General features: G+C 41.8%; 2 protein-coding genes across 3 annotated transcripts in view; both read left to right on the top strand.

Moving 5' to 3' along the window:
* jakmip1 (janus kinase and microtubule interacting protein 1) overlaps positions 1 to 18,948 on the top strand; it is a 28,579-nt gene extending 9,631 nt beyond the window's left edge. Inside the window, exons 2-23 of the mRNA XM_039813576.1 lie at positions 1 to 166; positions 2,002 to 2,334; positions 2,918 to 3,079; positions 4,685 to 4,897; positions 5,647 to 5,760; positions 6,019 to 6,165; positions 6,433 to 6,603; positions 7,322 to 7,381; positions 8,634 to 8,762; positions 8,967 to 9,095; positions 9,343 to 9,426; positions 10,289 to 10,351; positions 14,022 to 14,120; positions 14,965 to 15,066; positions 15,150 to 15,203; positions 15,315 to 15,380; positions 15,574 to 15,642; positions 15,910 to 15,987; positions 17,026 to 17,235; positions 18,382 to 18,447; positions 18,674 to 18,750; positions 18,860 to 18,948. The exon at positions 1 to 166 is cut by the window's left edge and continues 143 nt beyond it. Coding sequence (XP_039669510.1) covers positions 11 to 166; positions 2,002 to 2,334; positions 2,918 to 3,079; positions 4,685 to 4,897; positions 5,647 to 5,760; positions 6,019 to 6,165; positions 6,433 to 6,603; positions 7,322 to 7,381; positions 8,634 to 8,762; positions 8,967 to 9,095; positions 9,343 to 9,426; positions 10,289 to 10,351; positions 14,022 to 14,120; positions 14,965 to 15,066; positions 15,150 to 15,203; positions 15,315 to 15,380; positions 15,574 to 15,642; positions 15,910 to 15,987; positions 17,026 to 17,235; positions 18,382 to 18,447; positions 18,674 to 18,724 — 2,556 coding nt within the window. The 5' untranslated portion in view covers positions 1 to 10 and the 3' untranslated portion in view covers positions 18,725 to 18,750; positions 18,860 to 18,948. The remainder of the gene's footprint in view (positions 167 to 2,001; positions 2,335 to 2,917; positions 3,080 to 4,684; positions 4,898 to 5,646; positions 5,761 to 6,018; positions 6,166 to 6,432; positions 6,604 to 7,321; positions 7,382 to 8,633; positions 8,763 to 8,966; positions 9,096 to 9,342; positions 9,427 to 10,288; positions 10,352 to 14,021; positions 14,121 to 14,964; positions 15,067 to 15,149; positions 15,204 to 15,314; positions 15,381 to 15,573; positions 15,643 to 15,909; positions 15,988 to 17,025; positions 17,236 to 18,381; positions 18,448 to 18,673; positions 18,751 to 18,859) is intronic.
* Positions 18,949 to 19,339: 391 nt separating this feature from the next.
* LOC120566893 overlaps positions 19,340 to 27,500 on the top strand; it is a 15,259-nt gene continuing 7,098 nt past the window's right edge. The window contains exons 1-11 of one of the 2 annotated variants that reach the window (XM_039813575.1): positions 19,340 to 19,444; positions 20,117 to 20,285; positions 20,654 to 20,795; positions 21,690 to 22,520; positions 23,284 to 23,769; positions 23,881 to 25,308; positions 25,771 to 25,926; positions 26,104 to 26,220; positions 26,600 to 26,722; positions 26,855 to 26,911; positions 27,006 to 27,500. The exon at positions 27,006 to 27,500 is cut by the window's right edge and continues 60 nt beyond it. In XM_039813575.1, the coding sequence (XP_039669509.1) occupies positions 20,149 to 20,285; positions 20,654 to 20,795; positions 21,690 to 22,520; positions 23,284 to 23,769; positions 23,881 to 25,308; positions 25,771 to 25,926; positions 26,104 to 26,220; positions 26,600 to 26,722; positions 26,855 to 26,911; positions 27,006 to 27,500 (3,972 nt within the window). In that variant the 5' untranslated portion in view covers positions 19,340 to 19,444; positions 20,117 to 20,148. Of the gene's footprint in view, positions 19,445 to 20,116; positions 20,286 to 20,626; positions 20,796 to 21,689; positions 22,521 to 23,283; positions 23,770 to 23,880; positions 25,309 to 25,770; positions 25,927 to 26,103; positions 26,221 to 26,599; positions 26,723 to 26,854; positions 26,912 to 27,005 lie in introns of both variants that reach the window. The other variant, XM_039813574.1, reaches the window with a different exon arrangement.

Below are 27,500 nucleotides of genomic sequence, written 5' to 3'. Positions count from 1 at the left end.
CCAGAGAGCGATGTCCTCAACCACACCCCTTGCAGCCCCACCCCTTAAGAAGGGAAGGAAGCTGGAGAAAACAGAGGTAATGACTGACTCGGTGCCGGCCACCAACGAGGAACTGAGGAGCAAACTCATGGACACCCAAATTGAGCTGCAGCAGGAGCGGGCCAAGGTGAGCGGGAAGATGTGGAGGCCTTGGTAGAAAAATGATGACAGTGACCGTAGAGAGGTAGTCCCCTTTTAATCATCACAATAGAGGCAGAAAAAGGAGAGGCTGGCCAATTTAAATTAATTATTTATATACTAGGGTCACAGTCACAAAGTTGTAAATACTTATTTTCCACTGCAGCTAATATTTAATACAAGCACACATATTAAGAAGTAATTATTATTTAAATGTTTTTATTCACCCTTATTTAACCAGGAAGAGACTCATTGAGATTAAAGATCTCTTTTTCAAGCATGTGCTGGCCAAGACATGGAGCAGTACAACCACACATACATACAAAAACAAAATACACAAAATACACAAACCCTAAAAATAGAAAACAACTAAAACAGCAAATCCCTCAAAGTCAACCACATTCCTAAACGTATCAGGCAAAACATCTACAGCCAGATGTGGCTGCCTCCAAGTCAATCAACATCCTCTTAAAAGCAACTAATGACACCTCATTAAGTTTAATGGATTTTTGTAACTTGTTCCATGTGAAGGGAACAACAAACTTAAACGCCTTTTTCCCCAGCTCAGTTCTAAACTTTGGAACAGACAGAAGGAAAAGATCCTAGGAATGAAGATTGTAAGTCCCGATACTATTTACACTGATATAGGTCAGAAGGTAGGATGGAAGTAGACCTAAAACAGCCTTGTATATGAAGATATGCCAGTCTTTAAGTCTCTGTGTTGATAGAGAAGGCCATCCAACACGTTCATACATTTCACAATGGTGAGTGAGGGCTTTAAAACCAGTGATGAACCTCAGAGATCCATGGTATACAGTGTCCAGTGCAGAAACTTTGAGACAAAGCATGCATGTATAAAACATCACCATAGTAATATAATAATAATAACCAATGAAAGGCAGGATTTGATTCTAAAATAAAACCCTAGTTTAAGTTTTTATCTTTTTGCTTGCTGCTGAATATGATGTGTAAATAAAGAGATTCACCTACTTGTAGTAGGAGCTGTAATAATGGCGATTGCACAGTATGAGATTATACCTAAACTTAGTTCCACAAGTTGGACTTTCACTAGATGTTAATAGTTGTTTCCAGTGTCTCATTACCAAGGTGTTATTGATGCACACATTGTCATCAGTGTACACACATGGCCTACCAGGAATTTTATGTATTCAGTGCCTGTTTGGCCTGCCGTTCTAACCTTGTACACAGTTTGGAAAAGGTGTCAAGGCGGTTTGTCTTGCCTTGTGTCTTGTTATTGACAAACAAATATGCTCTCCGTGCCCTTCTTTGCATGGTTTTACTTGGAGAAGGGCAGTAACAGTATTGGGATTCAGTTCTTACAGAGAAAAGCCATGTTTTAAACATATGCACTTTGCATTAAAAACATCTGCAAGATGGCATCTGGAGCAATGCATGTAAGAATGTCAACAGCAGTGCATAAAGTATAATATTGACAGTCAGGGTGTGACTGTTATCATGATAAAATTAATCTGAGCAGACGAAGATATAAGTAGGTGCAGGAAAAAATATTTTTGATTTAACATTTATTTAAGCCTTCACAGGCACCATAACTGTTCTCCATTTTAGTGTCTTCCTAATAAATATAATACGATGTAATAAATCACCACTCAATATAGCTATTTATCCGTTTTGTTTAAGACTGCCAGGTCTTGAAGCACAAACTTGCAAATGAAGTTATTGTAGTGGTGCACACAGTCTGGGGGCAAATGGATGAACATGCTGGCGGCCTGTAATTGGTATGACAATGACTGGTAGAGTGGATTCTTATGCAACTCTAATGGCAAAATGTTTTCGCTCTCCCAGATATGTAAGCTCCGTGAGCGGCTCCAGGAGCAGCGGCAGGCTCGGGAACTTGAGCAGCACAAGCATGCTGTCGCACTAACTGATCTGCGCGCCAAACTCCATGAAGAAAAGCTACGTGAGATAGCGGCTGCCCGTGAGACCCTGGCACGGCAGCATGAAGTCGAACAGGCCCGGGCCATCAAGATCCGCGATGCTGAGGTGCAGAGGCTCCAGGGGCTTGTAAATGCACTGAGAGATGGAGCCGCTGACAAGCTAAAAAATGCTCTCCTCGGAGAGGCTCGGGAGGAAGCCAGAAGAGCTTTTGATGGGGAGAGGATAAAGCTACAGCAGGAGGTAGGTAGCAGCACGTATTTAGGTGACAGTAATGCACCGTACCATATTCAAAGCACTTAGACTGTGAACTGTGGTGGTTTGTTTGTTTTTCTGTTGTATTTAGACGGAGACCTCTCAGAATTGTAAAATATGTGTTGCAGATTGGACATTTTATGAGGGCATTGTATGTTCTTTGATCAAGAAAAACATTTTTTTACCATTTTGTGTGTGTGTGTGTGTGTGTGTGTGTGTGTGTGTGTGTGTGTGTGTGTGTGTGTGTGTGTGTGTGTGTGTGTGTGTGTGTGTGTGTGTGTGTGTGTGTGTGTGTGTGTGTGTGTGTGTGTGTGTGTGTGTGTAGTTGATGTGAGACTGTGTAAACCTTGTAAAACTTGCTGCTGAAAAACAGGAAGCAGGATGGAAAAGCCCGTTGCCAAGCTATTGTTTCGTTGTAGCCTTTCCAGACAAACGGGGCATCTATCATTCCAACTGTCTAATGAGATAGGATGTGTGTTTATAAATGCACGAGTGTCACTCTCTTTGTTGCTTTTGGTTTTGTGTGAATTCATATTATTGTGTATATGTGTTTTTTTGTTTGTTTTTTTAGATCCAGGAGCATAAGACAGCCAGGAAGCAGGCTGAGGAGGCGCATGCAAATGCTCTGCAGGCCGATAAAGCCAAAGCAGTAGATCTCCGCACGGCCTACCAACAGCACCAGGATGAGGTGAATCGCATCAAACGGGACTGTGAGAGAGACATCCGCCGACTGGTGAGACCACATGCTGCTGGGAAGACACGCACTAGAGACACTATACATGTCTTATCTTAAACTGGCATGGTCACTAGCTAAGTCTTTAGATAAATCTAATAATTTTAAAGATTGCCTAAAGACACTGTTGATGATATACTTTCTTGTGACTCTATAATATGATATAATATGTTACACAACAAATCCTTTAAATGTATTAGAACTTATTTATTCTATTTAACCTTTATTTACCTTGGTATGCCAGTTAAAGTAACTTTAAATATTCACGGCCAAATTAGAAACAATCCTGCCCTTAGTGTTTAACACTGAAGAACTGAGCTAATGTGCCTCATCAGGACTTGGTGGGTGTGGTTTGATCACATTTCATTGCCAGTGGTCTGGCAAAAAAAGCCAACCAAACAAACTCCCACAACTCTCATCTCATTTAAATTAAAATGTCGTTAAATCCCTGTTGCAAAACACACAGACAGAAATCTCGGAATTGAAATAACCAAAACTCTTCTAACTTTGCAGTAATGCTCAGTAAGTAAGAAGCTGATTGAGAAAATTTAGTTTTAGGGCCTTTAAACTTCAACACCATATATGATTACTTCCCTGTTGAGCCTCTGTTGGAGAGTGTCCTATTCGTCCATCACAACAAGCTAACCTTAATTAAATTACAAAATGTGGAACAACTAAAAACAGATCTTACATTGCCCTATTACCCTGTAAACCATCTATTATTATTATTATTATTATTATTATTATTATTATTATTATTCCTTACCTTGACAAACCTAGCAGCTGTTATTTTTATAGTCCTTGTCTGTCTCAACCACATTTGAATATCACCAAGAGTCCCTCACACGCTGACATCTGCTTCCCTGCTTATCTCACGGACATTGTATGAAGGTTAGAGGCTAATTGCTGTACTGTCTGTCTTAGCCTATCTCACCATGTGGTGCTTATCTGCAAAAATAAAAGTCTGAATACCTGCCGCAGTTACTCATTAAACCTTTTACATACAGTAGGGCTACATCAGGCATTATTGTTAGTAAAGGAATGTTTGAACAGGGAGACTTAATAATATTTGGAGACAGAGTGGTAAAAGAGTAAAGCATGGCCGGCTCAGTGATGGATAGCAGGCAGCGCAGGAAATACCAGCATTAAAGAACAAAATACGGAGGGAAGTAGTAGCGGGAACATTATCAGAAGCAGTTGTGTGAATGCAGAGCAAGAACAAAGCTTCATAAATTAATAACCGCTAAAGCACTTTATTTTAAAAGTTAAAACACCGTCGCTCCCTTATTCTATTCTCGGCCATTGGAGCGTACAGGTGTAGACAGTGTTGGACTTAAGGTCACATAACATTAAACCTAATTGTTTGCACATAAATAACAATAACAATGTATTTCATGTAAACAAGATACTCACAATTTTTGCTGAATTTCATAAACATTTGTGATGTACTGTATCATGATCTCAGAAATATCTGCACTACGTATTATTTATTGTGAAAAGTTTCAGTGATTAATATGGGCTGTAACTGGGATTTAATGGAAGACAGACTCACTCACTTACTCTTTCCACCACCCACCACCATGTTCTTATCCATCCCTTTTTTAGATGGATGAGTTGAAGGCAAAGGACCGGGTGATGTGTGCCCTGGAGAGGGAGCTGGGGGTGCAGGCCGGCTTCACCCAGAAGCTTCAGCTTCAGAAGGAAGCCCTGGATGAGCAGCTGGGTCAGGTACGGGAGGCTGAGAGACACAACCATGGCAGCCCCAAGAGAGAGCTGGTGCCTGGGCTGGGGGACAATTCAGACCTGCTCAGCAACCAGGTATACACATGCATCTGTACATATGCATAATTGCATTAATATTATGGGCACTCTAAAATGTGCACAAGCTTTACATGCATATATATTTTCACGGATACCTTCAGACTTTAAGTTCATAACTATTATTTTTTTTAATGAAAGGATGCAAAATATTACATTGTAGGTGGCAAAACTATGATTGAACTATGATGCTATCTAAAATAGCATTGAAATTAAAGGAAGGATACTGGCTTTAGATTGGTTCTTCGCATTAGCTGCCAGTACCTTGGCTTTAGGTATCATAGAGTAAAAGTGTAATTGTTGTAATTCCTGATTGAAAATTTAATTAGACTAAAAAAAGATAATAATAAAATTATACTGCATGTGTTCTTGTTTCTTTAGCAGGTCTTTATGGCAGGCAGACTCACCCCGCCATTTACATTTTCAGGGATACCTTCAGACTTTAAGTGCATAATTTATTTTCGCCTAGTGACCAGGAAAAACATCAATCATATGTCATATGTAGATGTACAACATTGTATATCTGTACATTAAGTCACACCTGCACATACAGCTCATCCATTCATGAGAAGCTGGATGTGTATGCTGCACATACAGGTTCACAGTGGCACAGTGAAATGGCATCTCATCCTTTATCCCATCACTTCCTCTTTCCCATCCACCTCAATGAATTACCTGCCTGTCTGCATGTACTCCCTTTTTTTTAGTTTTTATCTTCCTCCTCCTCTCCCCTCCCCCCTGCTCCACAGGAGGTGGAGGAGCGTGACATAAGGAGGTTCCAGCTGAAGATTGCGGAGCTCCACTCGGTCATCAGGAAACTGGAGGACAGAAATGCACTGCTGGCGGATGAGAGGAATGAACTAGTGAGAAACACACACACACACACACACACACACACACACACACACACACACACACACACACACACACACACACACACACACACACACACACACACACACACAGTTACACTTAACGAGTACTTAAACTTGTATTAAAACATTTAATTTTCTAAGCTGTCCAGCCTCGATCTTGCCCCTCCTGCTCAAACTGGAAATTCTGTGTCACTAGAAGACTTAAGACTACATTGTTTCCCCTCCCTGTTTCCTTCCTCGGTCCAGTTGAAGCGGGTGCGAGAAGCTGAGAGCCAGATGAAGCCCATGTTTGAGAAGAACAAGCGGCTGTCCAAGAAGAATGACGACCTCCTGCAAACGCTGCAACGCATGGAGGAGAAACTGAAGAACCTGAGCCGAGACAACGCTGAGATGGTGAGATGCACCCAGTAAATGTTTTACTACTTCTACTCTCTGTTGTTTTCTTCTTCTCTCTAGTTAAAGATTCATCCAAAGTTCAAATACTACTAGAAAATACCAGATATGTTGTAATCTGTAAAGGAAGTGGGATTGTGTTACTGTACTTTGAGTGTCCCTGAAATTATGATCAAAAAAGGAAGCAGGACCTCTACTGGCCATTTGAGGAGAAGCATTTCTCCGTACGACCATAATTTGGCCTCTCTCTCTGTCTCCCTCCCTCAGAAGGAAAAAGCCGCCTCCTCTCGGCCCCCCTCACAGCAACAATCCATTCAGTCCCAGCTGAAGCGGCCAAGCTCCCTCACAGACCTGAGCCATGCCCACGAGGAACAGGAAGTGGAGTTCCTCAAGCTGCAGGTTTCTGAGCAGCGTGGCATCATCGATGAGCTCACGCAGGTCAGGATTTTACTCAAACCAGATTCAATTTTGTGACGAAATCAATCAATTCTAATTGGTTTTAGTGTGTGTCAAGTTAGTGTCCCTGTTTTTAACATATGACTAACATATGTTTCTTTTATGAGCACTGATATCTCGCACTTTGTTCTCGAAAATAATCAAAGATTGTAGTAAAATGGGATAGGGCTGGGCGATTTAACGATATATGCTGTCAGATAATATGATTTTGCCATGTGAAAGCACTTTTCCTGCTCCTCTCTTCCTTTTGGATGCCACTGGCTTTGGGGAATACCTTATATTTTCAGAAGGGGCAGTTGTTGTGTTTGGTGGAATGTATTATTGGTTTAAGAACATTTCTACACAATCTCTGATTCAGCAGAGAATGTCTCATGTATTCATCTCCACCCATCTTTCCCCTCCCACACTATTTTCTTTACCTTCCCATAACAGCCCGACTCATCCAAGTGCTTCAACCCACATGCTTGATTCTATTGATTGAATTGTTTGCTGTCCACTGTTACCACTTCATCTCAATTATCAGTACAGTTTGATTTTAAATTTCCTGCATTCTTATTTGACCTCCAATTTTGTAGAAAAAGACCAAATTTCACATGGCCGCATGAAATATTTTGATGACAGTAATTGTTTTGATTGAGCTGTGTGAAGCCTTTGCAGCTCTCCGAGTCTTGATCTTGATCTACTGTGTGTTTGTCTTTAGGAACGTGACCGATTGGTGATGAGCAAAAAAAACAGGAGGAAACCTTTCAAACTGTCTAAAGTAAGTGTCCATGAGTGTTTTAAAATCCAGTGGTGCATAACTAAGCAACTACCTTATCTATGGTTGACTGCTTCTAAAGTCCTGTTTTTAATTGAGTGTGTGTGCATCTCTTTGTGCATGGTTGTGTTTAATTGGGCTCAGGAGACAATGATGGCAGTTTCCCTCACAGCTGGGAGCATCACGCTGAGCACACACGCAACTCCTGCATCAATCAATCACCACAGCTAGTGGAAATGTATTTGTTCATTTCGGTTTTATTTTATTTTGTGTATTTAGTGTTATTGTGCGGTCATGAATACATTTATTGCAAAAATGGCAAGCTTAATTTGTGCACAACAGTTTGTGTCTTTTTTTATCTGTGCTTCCTTGTGTGTGAATAAAGAGGAGAAGGGATTATGAAACCTAATAAGGTGAGGCGACTATGTTGGAAAAATAAATGACGATGACAATGAAGTGATATGGGTGTGTGCATGTTTGGGCTAATACACCAGGGGACATTTTAGTGTCTATGATGTTGCTAGGAGGGGGAGTTTGTAGATGCTTGTCATATATTTTCTCCTACCTCTTCTGCTGGAACTAGTTTGTCACCTTGGCAAGGTTGATACAGGGTTGGGCACAGCGGATTGGCTCTTGGACTTGCACCTGGAAATTTGTCTCTCTTTTTTTGGAATTTTTAATGTAGTCTACATGAGCTTGGAGACAAAAACCACAAGCTGCCTTTTTGGTTTTTCTGGAGGAGTACTTTGATTGTAACCAGAAGCTTTGTTGTCTGCTTTTTCAATTTGTGTTGGAGTGCAACAATTGTGCTTTTTGGACAGCCTGCACAGCTCTATATAAATCAGCTAGTATAGTCCAAGATATGACAGACATATTTTGGGAAGATTCTTTATAGTATTGTGTTGTTTTTGGTCTTGAAGCAATATGACGGAGTACATTCTCCTTATCCTCTACTTCTCGTCCTTCATTTGCCTCTGTGCCTTAGTCTGCCTTTACTTCTCTGGTTGCCAGGAGATGACTTATAAACATGATGGTAAGGACTCTGTGGGGTTTGGAAAAGTTAATAACAAGAAAGATGTAAACAAACACCCAGAGATATGATCGGACTTACTTTGCCTGAGATAAAGAGAATGACGGTACCTGGTTTGGAAAAGTTTTAGACAGAATATTGGTGAATAAACTATTACTGTACAAAAAATCACTGTGTTATACAACAATGTGCATATCCTCTGTTCTCCTTTCATCTTCTCTGCAGAGGCATGTTGTGGAGACATATTTTGGGTTTGATGAGGAGTCTATAGACTCTGAGACCTCCTCTCTGACCTCCTACAACACTGACCTCACTGACCGCACGCCTGCAACCCCAGAGGAAGATTTGGAAGAGGTAAGAAAATCCTACATTGAAAAAAATGATTGAAACTATATTCTATACAGCTGAAAGATGTGCTGCATACATGAGAGATAGCTGACAGGACAGAAAAAGGACAGAACATTAAAGATAATTTAGGGTTATTTAGGTAAAGGTTTGTGTGTGTGTGTTTGACCCTGTCTTTTTAATGTCTTTAATTTCTATTTTTCTTAAATAAAGATAATTTCCCGTGAAGAGTCCGAGCTTCGCTTCCGTCAGTTGACCAGAGAGTACCAGGCTCTCCAGCGGGCCTATGCCCTTCTCCAAGAGCAGACGGGGGGCTCTGTGGATGCTGAGAGGGAGGCCAGGGTACTATCACTTTTTACCTCTCTTCCCCGTTTAGCCATGATCCAAATGGTTCTCAAACATTTTTCTTTACAACAAAAACTATACATACTTAGGGCATAAGAAGTCAAAATACTGTAACTTCCAAGTCTAGTAAATTATTGAAATGTGTGTTTTTCAGTAATACCACGTAAAGTTTTTAGAGTCGGTTCTTGTGTTGTCTAGCCAATTTTTGAAATTGGTCCCTGATGGCTGATCTTCCCTTCCACAGACACGTGAGCAGCTGCAGATGGAGCTCAACAGCTGCCAGGCCAAGATGGTGGACCTGGAGAAGGCCCTGGCCGAGAGGGGGCAGGTAACAAAGAAAAGGGATGGTGACAGGAGCTCACTGATCCTGCTCTCACTGGCCCTCCTGCATGTCTGTCTGGCTGCTCTGCTCCTGGGCTGGCTTCTATGCTGACCAGGTCTGCTGCAGAATTCTGTGATGTCACGTCTGCATGCTCCTCTGCACCCTCTATCCCTCCTTGTTGGTTCTGTTTCTTATTGGGCCTTTCAGCAATGTCAAGCCATCAGAGGAGGCTTAAACCACTTTTGATTCCTGTCAGCCATAGATTGATATACATGATCATAATCCAGTAGTGTCTCACCTTTTTTTGATATGAAAATACAGTTTACATTTAGTTTATTTAATATGTACAAAAATATCTTGGTCTTAGGACCTAAGCCAAATTTAGCATTTTGTGTAGTAGAAAAGCCTCGGCTGTTTTGTCAAAACTAAGTAGATTGAAATAACTTCTGACATATGGCTTAATTATTACCTATACTAACTATCATGAGGATCACTGAAATTATTCTGATGAATTCATATCACTACTCTTAGTTTCATGTTGCCTGCTCCACTGTGGCTTGATCCAGCTGTTAATTTGATTTGCTGTTCGTCTGTTTTTCACCTCTCCGATCTCATTCTTCTCCTGTTACTTTGAACTCTGGATGACTGTGAATGCAGTTCCTTTGGCTGTTAGCTCAGGAGAGGTCTTCATTTCTCTGGATCAATAAACATGTGCCACTGCCACTCTGTTCCTGTCTATTTGTATCTATGGTACATTTGCATGTGTCATTTGGAAATACAATAGATGTTATCGGGGATAACATCAGGGATATTTTCCTTACTTTCCTGTTACCACTCTTGCTGATATTGTGTTTGATTGTTATGGCAGGATTCAAAGTGGGTGGAGGAGAAGCAGTACTTGCTCAGGACCAACCAGGAACTTCACGAGAAGGTAGTTTGCATTAGCCTTTACTGACTTTAGATGCATCACTTTATTGACAACAGATACTGTGTCAGGATACTGCATCATTGCAGACTTACTGCCATCTAGAGCTTGGTATCATTTAATATTTTTCAGTTTTGCTATTGCTATAATAAAAAGTTAGAAACTATTTTAATAGAAAATTAAAAAGATCAAAAGTGAAACTGATGATGTAATTCCTAGGAAACAAATATGAGTGTTTAAGGCTAAATCAGAAGCAAAGTGTAATTAAACTTAAAGGGGTGATAGAATGATTATATAGGGTATTTCACACTGTTCCTTATGGTCTCCTAATGGGGTATGTAACATTAGTTGGGCTGAAAATGGCCTGGTTGATATTTTATTGGCCCTTATGCATCCCTGTGTTTTGGCCCTATTTGTAACAAGAGCTTTTATTCCAAATATGGTATGGTCATGAATATTTAGATGAGCTGCGCGCTGCTTGGTTGAGCCTTAGCCCGAACCGCATAAATACGGCAGAGCCGCTGATTGGTTGAGCGACTTCGCCATACACACACATTAGGGGGTGTGCTGATTGGTTGAGCGAATCCCCAATACACAGACATTAGAAACGCCAGAATCTCATATTCCAGACACTGCAATGTTTCCTTACCAAATTCACTTCTCGAGACTTTTTATGCGAGAAATCAACTATATAAAGCTCAAATATGGGCCGTTTTACGAAAATGGATGGCTAATTGCAAATTTGGTAAAACTGTGTGTCGGAGTTCAGCTGCCTGTGTTGCTGGCTCGCCTGCGGCCTGCCTTCCTCCACAGACCCGGCTTGCTGTGAGCTCGATTGAGCTCGACGCACGTCTGCCGCCCACAGCACCTCATACCCAGCGCAAAGTCACCGTTTGGGCTGGTGGACTACTACCAAACGCCGCTGCCCTGACAACAAAGCTCCAGGGCCTGCATCTCCTCTCTTCCTGCTAGCTAAATGGCCCGTGTGTGAGAGCGCGGTCAGCGAGCTTGTTACACCAGCAATCTCTTACCAAATGTTACACACATGTCACGCCACTTAGCTAAACAACATATAACTATATGTTTTATAAAGCTAACAACGGTGTCCGATTTCAAGTTAATGAATATTTGTGAGCTGTACGGGTTTCGTTAGCAAAACATAAAAAAAGAACATGTCCGTCAAGTTAAAATATTTGTGAGCTATGGGTTTTGATGCGACTGTCCCTGCAATCCTATGTGTACAGATTGCGGGTAGTTAGCTTCATTTTTGGTGGCGTAATTAATTATATTTACGTTTGAATTTCGTCACGCCACTTATACAACATCTAACTCTATGTTTTATAAAGCTAACAACGGTGTCCGATTTCAAGTTAATGAATATTTGTGAATTCCAGAGGAATTCTAAGAGGAGGCAAGCTAGCTCTCATTGATAGAGCTCCATCCAGCCGCAGGCTCTATCAATGAGACTCATGGACAAGCGGCGTTTATTTTCCCAATCGTTTCTTTAAATAACTCAACACATTATAATTACACACATTATAAGATTAACTAGAATCTGTGGTAAGAGAATGCTGGCGTAACAAGCTCGCTGACCGCGCTTTCACTCACATACACCTGGCATTTAGCTAGCTAGCAGGAAGAGGGGAGTTGCGGAGTACAGGCGCTCTGTCAGAGCAGCGGCGTTTGGTAGTAGTCCACCAGCCCAAACAGTGACTTTGCGCGGGTATGAGGTGCTGTGGGCTGCAGCAGCCGTGCCGGAGCTCAATCGGGCTCACAGCAAGCCGGGGTCTGTGGAGGAAGGCAGGCCAGGCGGCGAGGCAGCAACACAGGCAGCACCAGTCTCTGAAGTCCGACACACAGTCGGACAAAATTTGCAATTAGACATCAATTTTCGTAAAACGGCCCATATTTGAACTCTAAGTAGTTGATTTCTCGCATAAAAAATTCTCAGAAGTGAATTTAATGGTAAAATAGCATATGAACAATGTATACATTTTCTGAGATCTGCACGACCTAGATTCAGAAGACTACCTGATCTCAGGTCAGTTGTGTAGCCTATGTAAATGTTGGGGCGTGACCGTTCTCTTAATACACCCATGGTGTCAGTACCATGTCAATGGTCAGTACCCGATCCGTTCCACCTGCACAATCCGTTCTGCGCATGTGCAAGATGACACGTATGCCATGACGTAGGCGCAGATGATAATGCTGCGTTCATGCCACCTCGAAATAACAGGCACCGCCCCACTGGTTACGTTGTTTCTGCAGCTAGATTCAGTCTAAAATAACGTTAAGTTAAACTTAATGGGAAAAGCAAGCTACAGCTAAATTAAGACATTACAGTAATAACAATAAAGACAAGTATTGAGTGATTGTATTTTAAATGAGCACAAGTAAAGTAGAACTGACGTAACAGCTGTTATATATGTTAACGTTTATTTTCAAGTTTTATTTTGAGGGTCTTTTAAAGTTTACATGCTGTCTCAGCTAGCGGTTAGCCGAATTAGCTGTTAGCTAAACTAACGTTAGCTTAACTGTTGAGGCTAACGGCAGACCGCTGCAATCAGCTAGCGGTTAGCCAAATTAACCGTTAGCTAAACTAACGTTAGCTTCCCGGTGGAGGCTAACGGCAGACCGCTATAATCACCTAGCGGTCCGCCGAATTAACCGTTAGCTAAACTAACGTTAGCTTCCCGGGGGAGGCTAACGGCAGACCGCTATAATCACCTAGCGGTCCGCCGAATTAGCTATTAGCTAACTAACGTTAGCTGGAGGCTAGCGTGTGAACATCTTGCGCATGCGCAGAACGGATCGTGCAGGTGGAAGCGGTGCCGTTATTCCAAGGTGGTGGTGGAATGAACGCAGCATTATCAACTGCGCCTACGTCATGGCATACGTGTCATCTTGCACATGCGCAGAACGGATTGTGCAGGTGGAACGGATCGGGTACTGACACATGGGCTGACAAAGGTTCCGGTTTTTGGGAGGTTGACGTCAACTTCCGGCTTTGTTGGGATTCGCCCGTTTTCAGCGGCAGTTTCAAAATATGAAATTTTCATAGTAAAGGGGTGTCAATGGGATTTTGAGCTTATATGTATGTCCTATTTACCCACCCAACTGTCGTTATTCAACTATGACAGGGTAAAATCGGTTTTGCATTCTATCACCCCTTTAATAGTTTTTTAAAGTGGATTTAAAAGTTTTGAATTTTATGGAAGTTTGTTCCATCTATAGAGCACAGTACTCATAGACAAAATAAATAAAAAGAAATACGATCCCAAAAAGCTTTGATACCCAGCCTTGTGCTGAGTGCTCACGCTTTAGTGATCTATGACCTTCTTATATGATACAACCAGAAAAGCACAACCAGTAATATAATTTGGCCATAATTTGTAGATAAAAGTGAATTCAAATTTGAGCAGATTTAACGCTATTATGAGATTGTTAATTTGGGATGATTCATGGGATGCTAAAATTATGATAACTTCAGGACATCCATTATTCAGAGTATTCATAATGCTTTGTAAAACATGTAAAACCATTATAAAAAAGGTGTGTGTGTGTGTGTGTGTGTGTGTGTGTGTGTGTGTGTGTGTGTGTGTGTGTGTGTGTGTGTGTGTGTGTGTGTGTGTGTGTGTGTGTGTGTGTGTGTGTGTGTGTGTGTGTGTGTGTGTAGATATGTGCGTTGCAGCAGGCGGAGTCGCGGCTGCAGGCTGAGGTTCAGGACGCCCACGATCAGAATGAGCTGCTGGAATTCAGAGTGCTGGAACTGGAAGTAAGGGACTGTACCAACATCAAACTGTCACCAGGAGGCGACAACAACAATCTCAGTTCCAGGCGCAAGACCTACATACAGTGACTCGACAGACAGACAGATGCACTGTTCACTTATACACACTTGAGCCCTCCTCTGTATGCATCTTTGTTTTGCATTGTTTTGCATGGCAGCTGTGTGCACACCCCCTCCACTGAACGGGAATATTTTTTTAAATGAAAGAATGTTGTTTTTAGGATGAATATAATTTTTAATTGAATAAAATACATTCAATTTCAATATTCAATCCCATCGTTGTTCATTTTGTTTATCATTTTTGCATGTGTGTCCTACATTTTGTTTACATTTTCCATAAGATAAGAGCTTACTGTATGTCCATGGATATTTACGGAACAATGTAGTGTAATTTAGTGACCTAAAGGTTTAATAGGCATGTAGCATCGCTCATATCCGTTGATATTGCATCTATTAATGTAGTAGATGTGCCTAAATTTCTGTTTGAGATCACATTCTCAGTTTTGAGTTTCAGCATGTGTTTTCATACTCCATTTTGGTTTGGTTTCCCATTTAAATTTATGGGTTTCCACCTTCCTCATTTTGGCAGATCCTGACCATGTTTTCAGTGTCATGTAAGTAAATCCCTCATTCACTCCCTTTTCACTCTCATTTACGTTCAGTATCTGTCATTCACTGTACACTGCCATCAGTGTTATGATGAACTATTACGCGAGTGTAGGACTTGCAGAAATGTTAGTTTGGCTGATGTCATGATGTTTTTTTATGTGTGTGTGGGTCCATGTGTATATATATATATTAGTATTAACATGGTGTGTACTTTCTGTAGGAGAGGGAGCGCAGATCTCCTGCCCTCAATCTCCACATGTCAGCGTTCCCTGAGAACAGTAGCAGCGCCCTGCAGATCTACTGCCACCAGCAGGGAGTCAAGGTGATAACACACTTACACAAACACAGACTATTTTCCTTTTAAGACTGCACACCGTCAATTTGATGTCTGACATTCACTTGCAGGATGTAATCATTCCTGACCTGATGAAGAAACTGGATATCCTGGGGGATAATGGGGTTAGTTCAAACATACTGTTAGATTAAAATAAGACCTTTTCTTTTTTAAATATCTTGTATTCTTTTAATTTCTGATAACTCCTTGTGTGTTTTTTATTTATTTTTTTGTAGAATCTCAGAAATGAGGAGCAGGTGGCGGTGATCCAAGCAGGGACGGTGATCTCACTGTGTGAAAAGGTGAGTGAAAGTGTTTTTACTGGCACTCAGTGGACTCACATTGCCATAACACTTCATTTATTTCGAAAACAGCCACTACATTTGAGTCATTTTTGTTAAGTAAAATATGGATGAAAATAATAAAGTTATCTTAGCTTCTGAGAAAGCATTAATCCATCGTCTTTCCTCTTTATCCCCAATCCTGCCTGTATAGTGGTTGAAGCAGATAGATAGCACAGAGGTTGCCCTTACACAGAAGATGATCGACCTGGAAAATGACAAGGTGAAAAATCAATTTACCATTAGAGTATGCAATCTTCTAACATTTTGACTATCTATTTAAATTTAAGAGGATCATATACCTGACTTTTCACTGTCATATACCCAAAACAAGCTGTTTATCGGTTTTCTGCTGTTTTAATGTCAAAAAGCCTGCCCAGATGTAAAATGTTACCACTCAAAGTTTTCCTGATTGAACAGTATGTTCTGTACTCTACCATTCAGTTGTGATACCACATCGTGTATTATATATTATCACATCTTGTTGCAGGAGCTGTTCAGTAAGCAGAAGGGATTCCTCGAGGAAGAGTTGGACTACAGGAAGCAGGCCTTGGATCAGGCCTACATGGTACGCAGCCTGAAGCAGTACGACCTTGTCCCTTTATATAAAAGTTGGCCAAAGCCTCTCAAACAGACAAAATCCACTCATTTATATTAATTGCAAGAATAACCAAGGTTGTGTACAAGAAATAATGGTTCATGAAAAAGTGAGTGAGTAATGCAGGGGTGCCACATTGCCATTCCAGCGTGACACATAAACATTTGGAACCCCATTAAACATCATGAATGCAACATCCTCCATAAAGATTTGTAAATTTGTTGCATTGTGTTGGGATACTGCATCTTTTACCACTGAAGTCTAAATTCATCAATGTAAGCCTCTGAATTCGTATTTGGCTTCTTGTTTATTGGCCTATTGCTCTTATATCTTCTGAGGTATCACTGATTTAAAAAATCACTGATTTACTCTCTAAAATTGTAGAAAATATGAAGATATATTGCCTTTATGAATATCCTGTGTAACTTGGTTCAAGTAGATAACTATCAGAGTTGAAGAAAAATGTTAGACAGAATGGGTTTAATAAGATTTTAATGTTAGATTTTGTAAGCATTAATGATCTTAAAACATTCTCCCCTCCCATTGACTTAAATAGACCATACCCAGGAAACAGAAGTTAACACTTGCGTCACTCTCCATATAGTTCTAACCATTAGATTTGGGCTTGGTTTGTGTTTATGGTCCCACTTTATATTGTGCTGGTGAAAGCTTGTTTTTTACATGGTAACTTTGCAGGAACAGTCAGGCATCTGTAGGAGACTGAGAATAAAAAGATGGTTTGTGTTGTTAAAGTTACCATGTGAAGGTCGAGCCTAAATAACCCCCAATTTAAAGTGGAACAGTGTTCCTCATATCTGCCATGGTCACAGTGGTGTGTGTGTATGTGTGTGTGCGTGTGTTTGCGTGAGTATGTGTATCTGTTTGTGTGCGTGCCTCCATGTGTGTGCTTGTGCATGCCTGTGTGTTTTTGCATGCGCATGTGCACATCCACGTGTGTGTGTGTGTCTGTGCGTGTCTGTATATGTGTGTATGTGGCTGGCTGTGCAGAGGATCGAGGAGCTGGAGGCCACGCTGTATAGCGCTCTGCAGCAGGAGCAGCCAGCCTGCCAGGCGGTGGCCGAGTCGCTGACAGACAGGCAGAGGGAGGAGCTGAGGCTAGCTGTGGAGAAGCTGCGGCGTCAGATTCTCCGGCAGAGCCGGCAGTTTGACAGTCAGATCTTACAGGAGCGCATGGAGCTCCTACAGCAGGCCCAGGAGGTAAGGCTTAAAATAAATCGAGTCAGGTTACTGCGTCCCGCCATCCCTCAATCTGACCCCTGGTACCTGTCTGAAACGTCTGACCCCACCAGACCTCTGGTGCTATGAGAAAGATGCAGTATCCCTGTGTGTGCAACCTGTAACCCTATCTGTAACTGCATACATAGAAGTGGAAGAGTGAAAAGATGAGACAGAATGCATTTAATGTGTGTGTGTGTGTGTATATCATTGTGATCTAAATACCCCCCCTCCAACCCCACTTCAGTATCCCTCCACTCCGCTGCCCTCACATTAGTTTTACACCCATGGCTCGAACAGTATATGTGATTCATTGAGTACGTCAACAATCACTACACCTTAAACTTCATCTGAATCAGTTGCACTGTAACATACTAACATTGTTTTCTAATCTCTAACCACAAAACACTTGAAACAAATTTTAATCAACTAGTGATTTAAATATACTAACTAACTAAATACAGCTATGGGAACTACTGATAGTTTATAGATGGATCCAAAAGTCCAGTAAAATTGTTCCCTTTCTAACAGTTGGGCTTTAGTTTACACACTTTCACAGTCTCCTGCCTGACTCAGTGGTCTAATAATTAAGACTTAAACCGCTTGTTTTCATGAAAGATTAAGCTGTGTTTGGTTGTAGCATTTAGCATCAGCCCCACCAAAGATTCATTTGGAGCAGATGATATTAAATTAAAAAGCCGCTGTTTTATTTTTATAATTCCATGTCTGTCCGTTTGTGTTTGCCAATTAATTTGCATCCTCCTTTTTGAACCCTGAACACACTTACAGACACTGTAGCTGAGTAAAAGAGTGAACACTATGTTATTCCGCAGTCAGTGAAAAAGCTACTCGGGGTTAAAGTCTCAAAGATGGAGTCACTTCCACTGTTCAATGTTAAAACTGCTCTTCAGTTGCCATGGCAGCTCATTCTTACCCAGCACAGCTACCATGGAGAAAGAGGCATTATGGGAAAGAGGCAGAGTATTTGGAGCATATACAGGAATAGTTGGATCACGGTCTTATTAACTGTTTAACAACCGTTTCTTTTGTTAGATTGTATGAGATCTGGCCAAAGGGTCTTAGTTTTATACTAACCTATACCTAACCGCGTCTGTCTTTGCCTTGCAGAGAATTAGAGAGCTGGAGACCAGGCTTGACTTGCAAAAGAGACAGATAAAAGAAATAGAGGAAAAGGTACATATTAACATCCTATTTGTTTCTTTCTAAGAAAGCTTTCTGTTGTGGCTGGTGGAGTATGTGTGAACTGTAACGTGACTAGACAAAGATTAGCAAGAGAGAATGTGAAGGAGTTTACATCTGCCGTACTCATGATGTGTGTTATTTTATTAACAACTTGACACTCTTTTTCTTCTCTCCCTTTTTTTTCACCTGTTGATTAAACCCCTTGTGTTCCTTTTAGTTTTTGTTCCTATTTTTGTTTTTCTCTTTAGCATTTATTCTTTGGCCTTAATGAAAGTGACCGTGGACCCACATCAGGTAGCACCTTTATTCGCTGTATCATATCAGTTTTTTAACACAGTTATAGTGGTGATGATAACAACGCTAATGATGAGGGAATCATTTAACAATGTTTCCTTTCTCTTAGGTATTAAGGTGCTGTGGAGGCATGCGAGGACGGAACAAAACCTAATTGTTTTTTATGCATTTGTAGACAGCTCACAAAAACCCCATGGCCTTTTTGAAAAATGTGCACTTTTGACCCTTACCTGGAATGCAAACATATTTGAAACTATAATAAGTAAACAAATATACACGAGATTAAAGTGAGATTTATTTATAAATAACATATACTATAGTGGTTCTTGGACCTGGAACATAAAAACTCCTCTGTGAGAAGCAAACACGTGGATTTACTGAGAGAAAACTCTGAATCAGAGGATTTATTAAAGGGAGAAGAGCCACAGCCTCGGTTGAAAGAATGCCCAGTCGGACAATAGAAAAGGAGAGATGGAGGGAGGAGAGGAAGAAGAGCGAAAACACAGTGCTGAGGAAGGGGGTGAACAAGCTGAGTGCCAACTGGATATGGAGGCTTCTGGCAAAGTCCAACGTTCCGTGGTGTTTCTAAGGAAACAACAGCAAAACCAAGTTCACAGAGCAGAAGCTGAACTTTGTGGAAGTTCGTTGCTGCATTAAGGAGATGAAACTACAATCAGTGGAGCGCAAAAAACAGGTTGTTATTTAAGTTTACCTTTGAAAATTTACACCTTTGTACATGGATTTTTACAACAGCTTATTTAAGTTTGTGCGGTTTTTATGTTTTTAGAATACAAAATCTGCAAATTAATAATTTTCTCATTATACAAACGTGAATTGGTTATTCATTGACTTATGTTTTCTTGCTTGTATTTAGTTATGCATTAGCCAGACTTGCTTGCTAGCTTACTTGCTTATTAGGTAACAATAGTCAGCTACCCATATCTCTTAACGGGCAGTATGCACGGGGAATGATTACAGCGACAAGAAAACAGTTTCAGTGCACATACGAGCATGTGAGTACAAATGTGAACCTACCCTTTGAGCGTTTTGGGTTGGAGGGTTTGTGAGATGTGGTGGGCGGTGCAGGAGGAGACAGGGTGATTAGGAGGCGGGGTAACCTGAGAGATACCTGTGCTCGACAACTTGCTACCAAGCTGTTGACTTGGTGAATAATAGATGACTGTATTTTATACTTGTGTATCTTTTCCTATGTCTGTTTTTATCTTTGCCAATGGCTGTGTGTTTATGACAGGTGTGTAGATACAAACCAAAACAAAACCAGCATCACAAAGAAGATGTGTAACAGTTTTACTTTTTTTGCTTACTGAACTGAGTAAGTCTGACTCCATCAGTTCCTGTGCCATAGGTAAACCTCACCTAGTTGAAACAGGCTGACCAATGGAGGATCACAAGACCTCATCAGACATGACGGGCACCGGATGCAGTTCTGTTATCGTGGTAACAGACTCAATGCTAACTGAGCTGGAGCATAGCGCACATTCAACCCTCCAGTTTGACAGCTACCTGAGGAACAGGTGAGAGACTGGGGGAGAGGGGATCCAGTGACACACACACACACACCTGCTACTACATACTCACTTTTGGCCAAAGTGATATCGCATATCACACACACACACACACACCTGACTGCACTGCACACTTGCATGCGAGCACGCTGCTACTAATGTCTCCCCTGGAATTACTCGCTGTGGGAGATTTTATTTGCATGTTTTCATCTGTTCTTCTCGCATTGGGAGGTAAAACTGAATCAAATTTGTAGATATTTAGATTGAATTAAAATATTAAGTTATTCAACCTTCCCGCTTTATGTCAATGTGAAAACTTGTGTGAACTTATTAAGATGATGTAATGTTAGCTTGTCTGTGTTGTGGTGTGGTGTTAGGATCAGAGAGTTAGAGAGGTCAGAGAGGAGCCTGCTGCTACAGCTCTATCAGCTAGCCTCTGCCTCCCACCTCCCCAGCATGCAACACTCCCAGAGGCTGGACCAGAGACTCCACATGCTCAGGGAGGAGGTCAGGACCATGGTGAGTGCTTCGGATCTCAAGCATCAATAGGCACGGGTGTACAAACTGAAGCTGTAAGGGATATGTAAGTCTTGTAGGTTAACTTTAATCACATGTTTTACCTTCCATAGGTCTGGACTAAATGCCTGTTCAGTGTACAAAGGATAGACAAAATAATGGACAAGGACCTTCACTCTGGAGTAATTTAATTAAAATTGCAAGCAGTGCTATGAAGGCAAGATTATGTTAAAATGGATTTTGATATGCAAGTTTAAAGCTAAATGTGACAAATCTTTTTTGTCTGTAGATCAGTCAAAAACATGGCAAAAAGTGACAGAGATACAACATATATAGTATACGATTTTTGTCTCTTCTTATGAATTGATAAGTATTTATCAATTGTTGAAGTATTTATCTTATTTTGTTTTTGCCATATAAAGTTTCATTTTGCCTGGAAAAAAAAAAGGGAAATAACCCTTTCCGTTTCCAAGTAAAATTTTCCTTTTCAATTTCAAATTTTGAGACTTCTGTAATTTTAGGGATAATAATTGTATATCTGCATTTAAGTAATTACACTGTGGTGGTTCAGTAGATAGATAACTTTATTAATTGCCAGTGGGCAAACTGGTTTGTTGGGTCATGCACAGTAAAGTAGACAAAGGTCACAACAGATAATCTCTACAGTAAAGACAATAACTTTTGCAATACTAACACTAACACAAACAAATCCATATTCTAAGAGGACATTAATGTTCAGGAGACCATCGGGGTTAAAACATGTTGTAAAGCAAGCTTTGAGTAACAGTGTTGGCATAACGAGGATAACTCAGGAGCTGGTTTTCCAGACTCCACTGTTGTATCTCTCTCTTTAATATTTCTCTCTGTCTCTATCCTTCTCTCTTCCCTCCTGTCCAGACCCAGGACAAGGAGCGAGGGGAGCGGGTTTGGAGGGATCGACTGCAGCGCTGTCAGAGGCAGCTGAAGGCCAAAGAGGAGGAGATGAGTCGCCAGTCCCAGTACTTTGAGAATTATAAAACCCAACTCCAGCACAAGCTCAGCCTGGCCCGGGACAGAGAGCAGAGCCTACAGAACCGGATCTACACTTTAGAAAAACAGCTAGTGGACATGACTGTGAGTGCCGCCACTGGCATGGCAATGATCAGTGCAGTCAGATTTACTGCCGAGACTGTAACACACTGGGAAGAACAAGGGAGGCTGCCTCCCATGAGAGGAGAGGGTGAAGGAGAGGAGGAGAGAAAGGAGGAGAGGAGGAGGCAATGGCAGCCAAGTGTGGGAATTGAGAGAGAAGGAGGGCGAGGAGGTGAGAAAGAGATACAGGGGGGGAGAGTTAAAGACCCAAAACAAAACTCAAATGAAGCCAGGCTGCAGGGCTTCATCCTGAGCCTGCAGGAGGATCTAAGGGTGCTGCTGGAGAGAGAGGAGGATGGGATGACAGAGCGGAGGGGACTGGTGGAGCAGCTCCAGGAGGCCCAGGAGAACAGCCACTTCCTAGGCTGCAAGGTGGAGGAGATGAAGGCAGAGGTGCACCAGCTGAAGCTGTCTGAAAACTCCTTGATGGAGGAGGTTGAAGAGCTGAAAGCGGAGAACCACAGACTCCAGCAGAGTCTTACCGACGCAGCTAACCAAACATCCACGGTGCCTGAGTCCACATGCCTGGGTCCTGGGTCCAACACTCTCTCCTATACCACTGCCATGGGACATTCCTCAGTGGGGAGTTCTGGAGAGGTTTGTAAGACATGATTATTATTAGAACTTTTATTTAAATCAGGTAGTCTCATTATGATCACAGACATCTCTAAAAAGTTCCAAAATTAAAGTTTGAACTCATCCAATGTGATGAGACTTTTTAGTTTTAATGTCATATTTAGTTCATTTGATTTATATGGTTCAAAGTACTGGAAGGCAGTCTTCCAGCCCTTGCAGGGCACAGAGGTGAACGACAAAGGTGGAATGATTAGCGTGAGAGTACAGGATATCTCACAAGCACAATTCAAAAACAGACATGATGGTCGACTGCACAATGGGTGTCCTGTTCTCAAGAGACAAAAATGCTCTATCATGATATTAGAAAGACATTTTCTATTGTCAGATCTTTCCACATGTCCTTTAAAAGTAAAACTGCTACTGTATCTAACCAAATTCACATTTTTATAATACTGCCGTGAATATCTATATGTATGTCCATAAATATTAAATCCGGTGTTATTTTTGGCTTAATGTTGTAAATTTCTTCTGGTTATTTCATGAGAAGTTATTACAGCATGAAAAGGGTGAATGCTCCCAGAGAGAGAAAGCTCTGTTGCGAGGATTTAGGGTTACATAACCACCTCCTCTATTGTAAATGCTTATACAGGTGTATCCAAATACCAATATTTCACTATAGCTGACTGAGAGACATGCATTTGGATTATGGTATATGTGTTTTGTCATTTTAATTTTTACATACATGATTCACAACTTTTGACCCACAACTGTGATCCCTGTGTAGGAACATCTTATGTCGGCCGAGGGAACAGGCCAGCCTCGTTCCTCTGCAGTTCCACCTGTTCACCACCAGGCCACAGCAGAGAGCATGCAGAACAACACAGAGGATTACTCCTCATCTGCCAAATCAGAAACGCCATCTAAAATCTTTTGCCACCTCGGTTCCAAAACCAACCCCAGCCTCCAGTCACTCTCCCTGACTACAGAGACACTAGATGAGTTTAAACTGGGGACCTGGTGCTCCAAAGGGATCGTAAATCTGGAGGAAAGCCCTAGTGAGGAATCTGATGCCCTTAGGGACGCCTACAGGAGCTTGGGGTTGGGGGAGGATCTCGAAGCACTTCAAGATCAACGTGACCGGCTGGAGGTCTCTCTGGAGCACATACAGGAGCAGCTGCAGAGGATGGCTCAAGAGAATACACAACTGAAATTACAACTCAGGAAAGAGGAACAAGAAGCAGAGGCGGAGCAGGGGTCTTCAAGAGAAAAGGTATGTCACAGGGGTTGCAGTGTTCCCAAATTTCTTATACAGCTGAAATGACCAACTTACAGTTACACATTTTTCCAGTAAATGACAAATTTTACCTCTTTGTATACTCAGATTAGCCCACTACCCACCACTGTTGGAGCTGAAGATAACACCATTCTCGCCTTCGCCCAGGATGATCTCGTCCAGGCCCTGAATCAGGAGAACCGGGCCTTGGCGGACCGGATCCAGGAGCTTCTGGCTCACATTGAGCTCAGAGATGAGGAGATCAAGAGGAAGCAAACACAGCTGAGGGAGCATATCTCCGAGCTGGAGGCAGACAGAGTCAGACTGGAGCAGGACAACCAGGAACAAGAGTGTTTGATTACCGAACTCACCAAGAAGACTGAGGATGATCTTAATACCATCATGGAGCTACAGCAAAGGTTAGTGGAGAGTGAACAGCGTACGGAGGAATCACAGGTTGGCAAGGAACTTGGTGGATTTCAATTGAAAAGTGAATCTACAGCTGCAATATTAGGACATTTCCAACAGCAGAACCTAGAAGAATGTGGGGACAGTTTGGAAAGTGGGCTAAAAGAGGAAGGACCACAGTTGGTGTCCAGTCAACAACCAGACGATTTGAGTGCAGCTTCTGCACTTGGTTCTCAACATGATAATCACTACGATCCGTTGCAGAATAGCCTGCAAAGAAGTCTGCATGTTAGTTCACTGACTGATCAAGTGGGCCAGCTGACAAAGTCTGTCCAGAGTCTCAAAACAGAAGAAGAGGAACTGTCAGGCTGCATAAAGGCTCTCAGGGAGCAGCAGAGAGAAGTAGCTCTTTCAGTCCAAACACAGACAGAAGTGAAACAGCAGTTAACCCGGGCAGTTTGGGGACTGAAGGAGGAGAAAGACAGTATCTCTCAGTCTCTGGCTGGTCTCAAACTAGAGAGAGAGCACCTTACCAGGACAGTCCGTGGGCTGAAGGATGAGAGAGACCAGTTTAAACGATCTATGGGTAGCCTGAAAGAGGAGACAGAGTCTTTATCTGGTCTCGAAAGAGAGAAAGAGAAACTGTTAGAATCTCTCTCAAGTGGAAAAGAAGAGAGAGATCAAATCATGCAGTCACTGCACCGTTTACAGAAAGAGAGTGACCAGTTAAGCCAGACGGTGATCCTTTTGAAAGAAGAGAGAGACAAACTAACTGATTCCCTTAAGTGTCTGAAGGAACAGAGAGACAAGGAACCTTCACAAGAAGACCGGGACAAGTTAGTAAAATCAGTTAGCAGTTTGAGAGAAGATGAAGAACGAATTGAACATTCAATCAGTTGTTTGAAACAGGAAGAAAAGCAGATAAAGCTGTTACTTCAAGGCTTAAGAGAGGAAAGAAACAGCCTCCACGCGGCTCTGCCCAGCCAAACACAAACAGGGGCGAGGAATCAGAAGCAGCATCTGCTGAATCCAAACAGTGCTGTTACCACAAAGAAGACTGAGACTCTTGATGGAGCAGGAGCTGCACAAAGATCTCCAACTCATGACCACAGGGAAAGCTCTGCACAGGTATTAAGAGTGGTGTGATTAATGCTTGTATGCATTACTTTAGTGTCACTTTAAATATCCTTTAAGCAATGTGGTTCATCGTGTATCATTATGTTGGATCACTTTGTACTTAATGCAACACGGATGGACTACAGGAGCAAAGTGATCTGATAAGGGAGATTGAAGATTTGGGAGCAGAATTAAAGATGTCACAAGACAAACTGGACCAGAGCAACGTAGATGCGAGTTTACACATTAACATTAACCTTCTTTAACATTCGTGGGCATTTGTTGTAAAAGAAGAGAATATTTACTTGAGACACTTGTTGATTAAACTACATAATAGTAGTTAGACCAAACAACCCTGACTCGAAGTCCACTCACAAGCTTTAGGTGATAGAGAACTCAGTAGAACTTGAGATGGGATTGGAGATTTCACTACGTAACTTAATGTGTTCGTGTTTATGTTTGTGGCATGTTCAGACCAAGAGGCTGCACAGTGAATTGTGTCAATCAGAAGTCAGGAGGGAGGAGGCAGAGAGAAAGTCGGCCCAAGCAGCTGAGAAGGTGGTGAGGCTGACAGATGTAGCCAATCAGATGGAAGAAACCAGAAAGGAAAATGACAGCCTCATAATGCAGGTATTTAACCAAATAGACATTACAAAAATGGCATAAGCGTATTTCGGACTCCCTGTTGTTTTTGGTATTGCTTTTCACCCACTTTACCTCCAGGTGTACACCCAAACTAATGCATTGTTATTTGTGTCTGTCTCTTATTTATTTGTTAGACCTAACCGGTGTTTATGTCTGCCGCAGGTGAAAGAGATGCAGAGCAAACTGACAGGCCTGGTCAGGGAGAAGACTGATGCTTTGTCACTCAAGGCGCAAATAGAAGAGCAATACAACATCCTTACAGCTCAGCTCAAGGCTAAGGTAAGAAAAGACAGAATATCTTTCTTTTTCATTTGATATTTACCATAGATTAGCTCTAATTGCCTGTACTGTATATGCAACGGTTACAAATTTGATTCTTGAATCTGAACAAAGACTGTAAAACATGTGTGGCACAAAAGCTGGTCCAATGTGTTCCTCCTTTTTAATAGAAATGTAAAGAAAAGTCTATGGAAACCTCAATTTCATCTTCGAAATCAACCTTGCAAGACTCGATTTTAAATCAGCAGCATGTTTAAGTGTTGATGCTTCAAACATACAACACATCCACTGTAGTGCAGACAGACCAGATTGTAACACTGTGTGTGTGTGTGTGTGTGTGTGTGTGTGTGTGTGTGTGTGTGTGTGTCCACGTCCACAGACGGTGGCTCTAGAGGAGCTCAACTCAGAGTATATTGCTCTAAAACGAGGGCAGAGCAGCAAGGATGATCTGAGCGCTGTTCTCATCTCACTCAGGACACGTTACAACGACATCAGAGCTAAGGTGGCAACAGTTAGCTGTGGCTTTGCAATCAAAGCAGTTAGTTGTGTGTTATGTGCTGATCAGTTGTTATCTGTATCTTGTAAACAGTAATTATCATGTGTGTTTTTTTTATTGATTTTGTTTGTACTGTAGTATGATGCACTCCTGAAAAAGAGGAGCCAGACGGATCTGGAAATAGCTCCTTTAAAGGTGAGGAAAGAGAGATACAGCTTTTATTGTCATGTGTCAGTACTTCTGTTGAAACTGCTCTGAGCTGTGAAGTTTGACTGACATCCAATAACAGGCCAAGCTGTCTTGCCTGGTGGTGAAGTGTCAGGAGAGGAACAGCTTGTTGGTTCAGATGATGAAGGCCATGCACAGACGAGGCTGTGTGGACTCTACACTCACACAGCAGGTTGAGCAGCTGCTCAGTGACGCTGCTCTGCAGGACTACACTGCAGCGTTCACACCTGGGAGCAGCGGGAAGACCCGGGATTACGGCACTGGGTTTACGCCAGGATTTATTTCCAAATTCCAAGACTACACTAGTGGATTCACACCTGATCAGACCTGCTCTACTATATCCCCACTTGTAAATCAGCAGCACCAAAATGGACTCACATCTGAATCTGGGGTAAACTGTAGAGAACTAAAAAGTGATAAACACACATCTTTAGTCACAGCTGAATCCACAACAAATCGTGAAGACTGCAGTAGTGAAGTCACTCATGCACCAACAGGACCACTAAAGAAAAACTCACCTGTGCCAACCTCAGCAGTGCATGAGCATGCCCGTGTC

This window comes from Perca fluviatilis, chromosome 10 (genome assembly GCF_010015445.1).
Source record: "Perca fluviatilis chromosome 10, GENO_Pfluv_1.0, whole genome shotgun sequence".
Classification (NCBI taxonomy): domain Eukaryota; kingdom Metazoa; phylum Chordata; class Actinopteri; order Perciformes; family Percidae; genus Perca; species Perca fluviatilis.
This window is presented reverse-complemented; position numbering and strand designations above follow the sequence as displayed.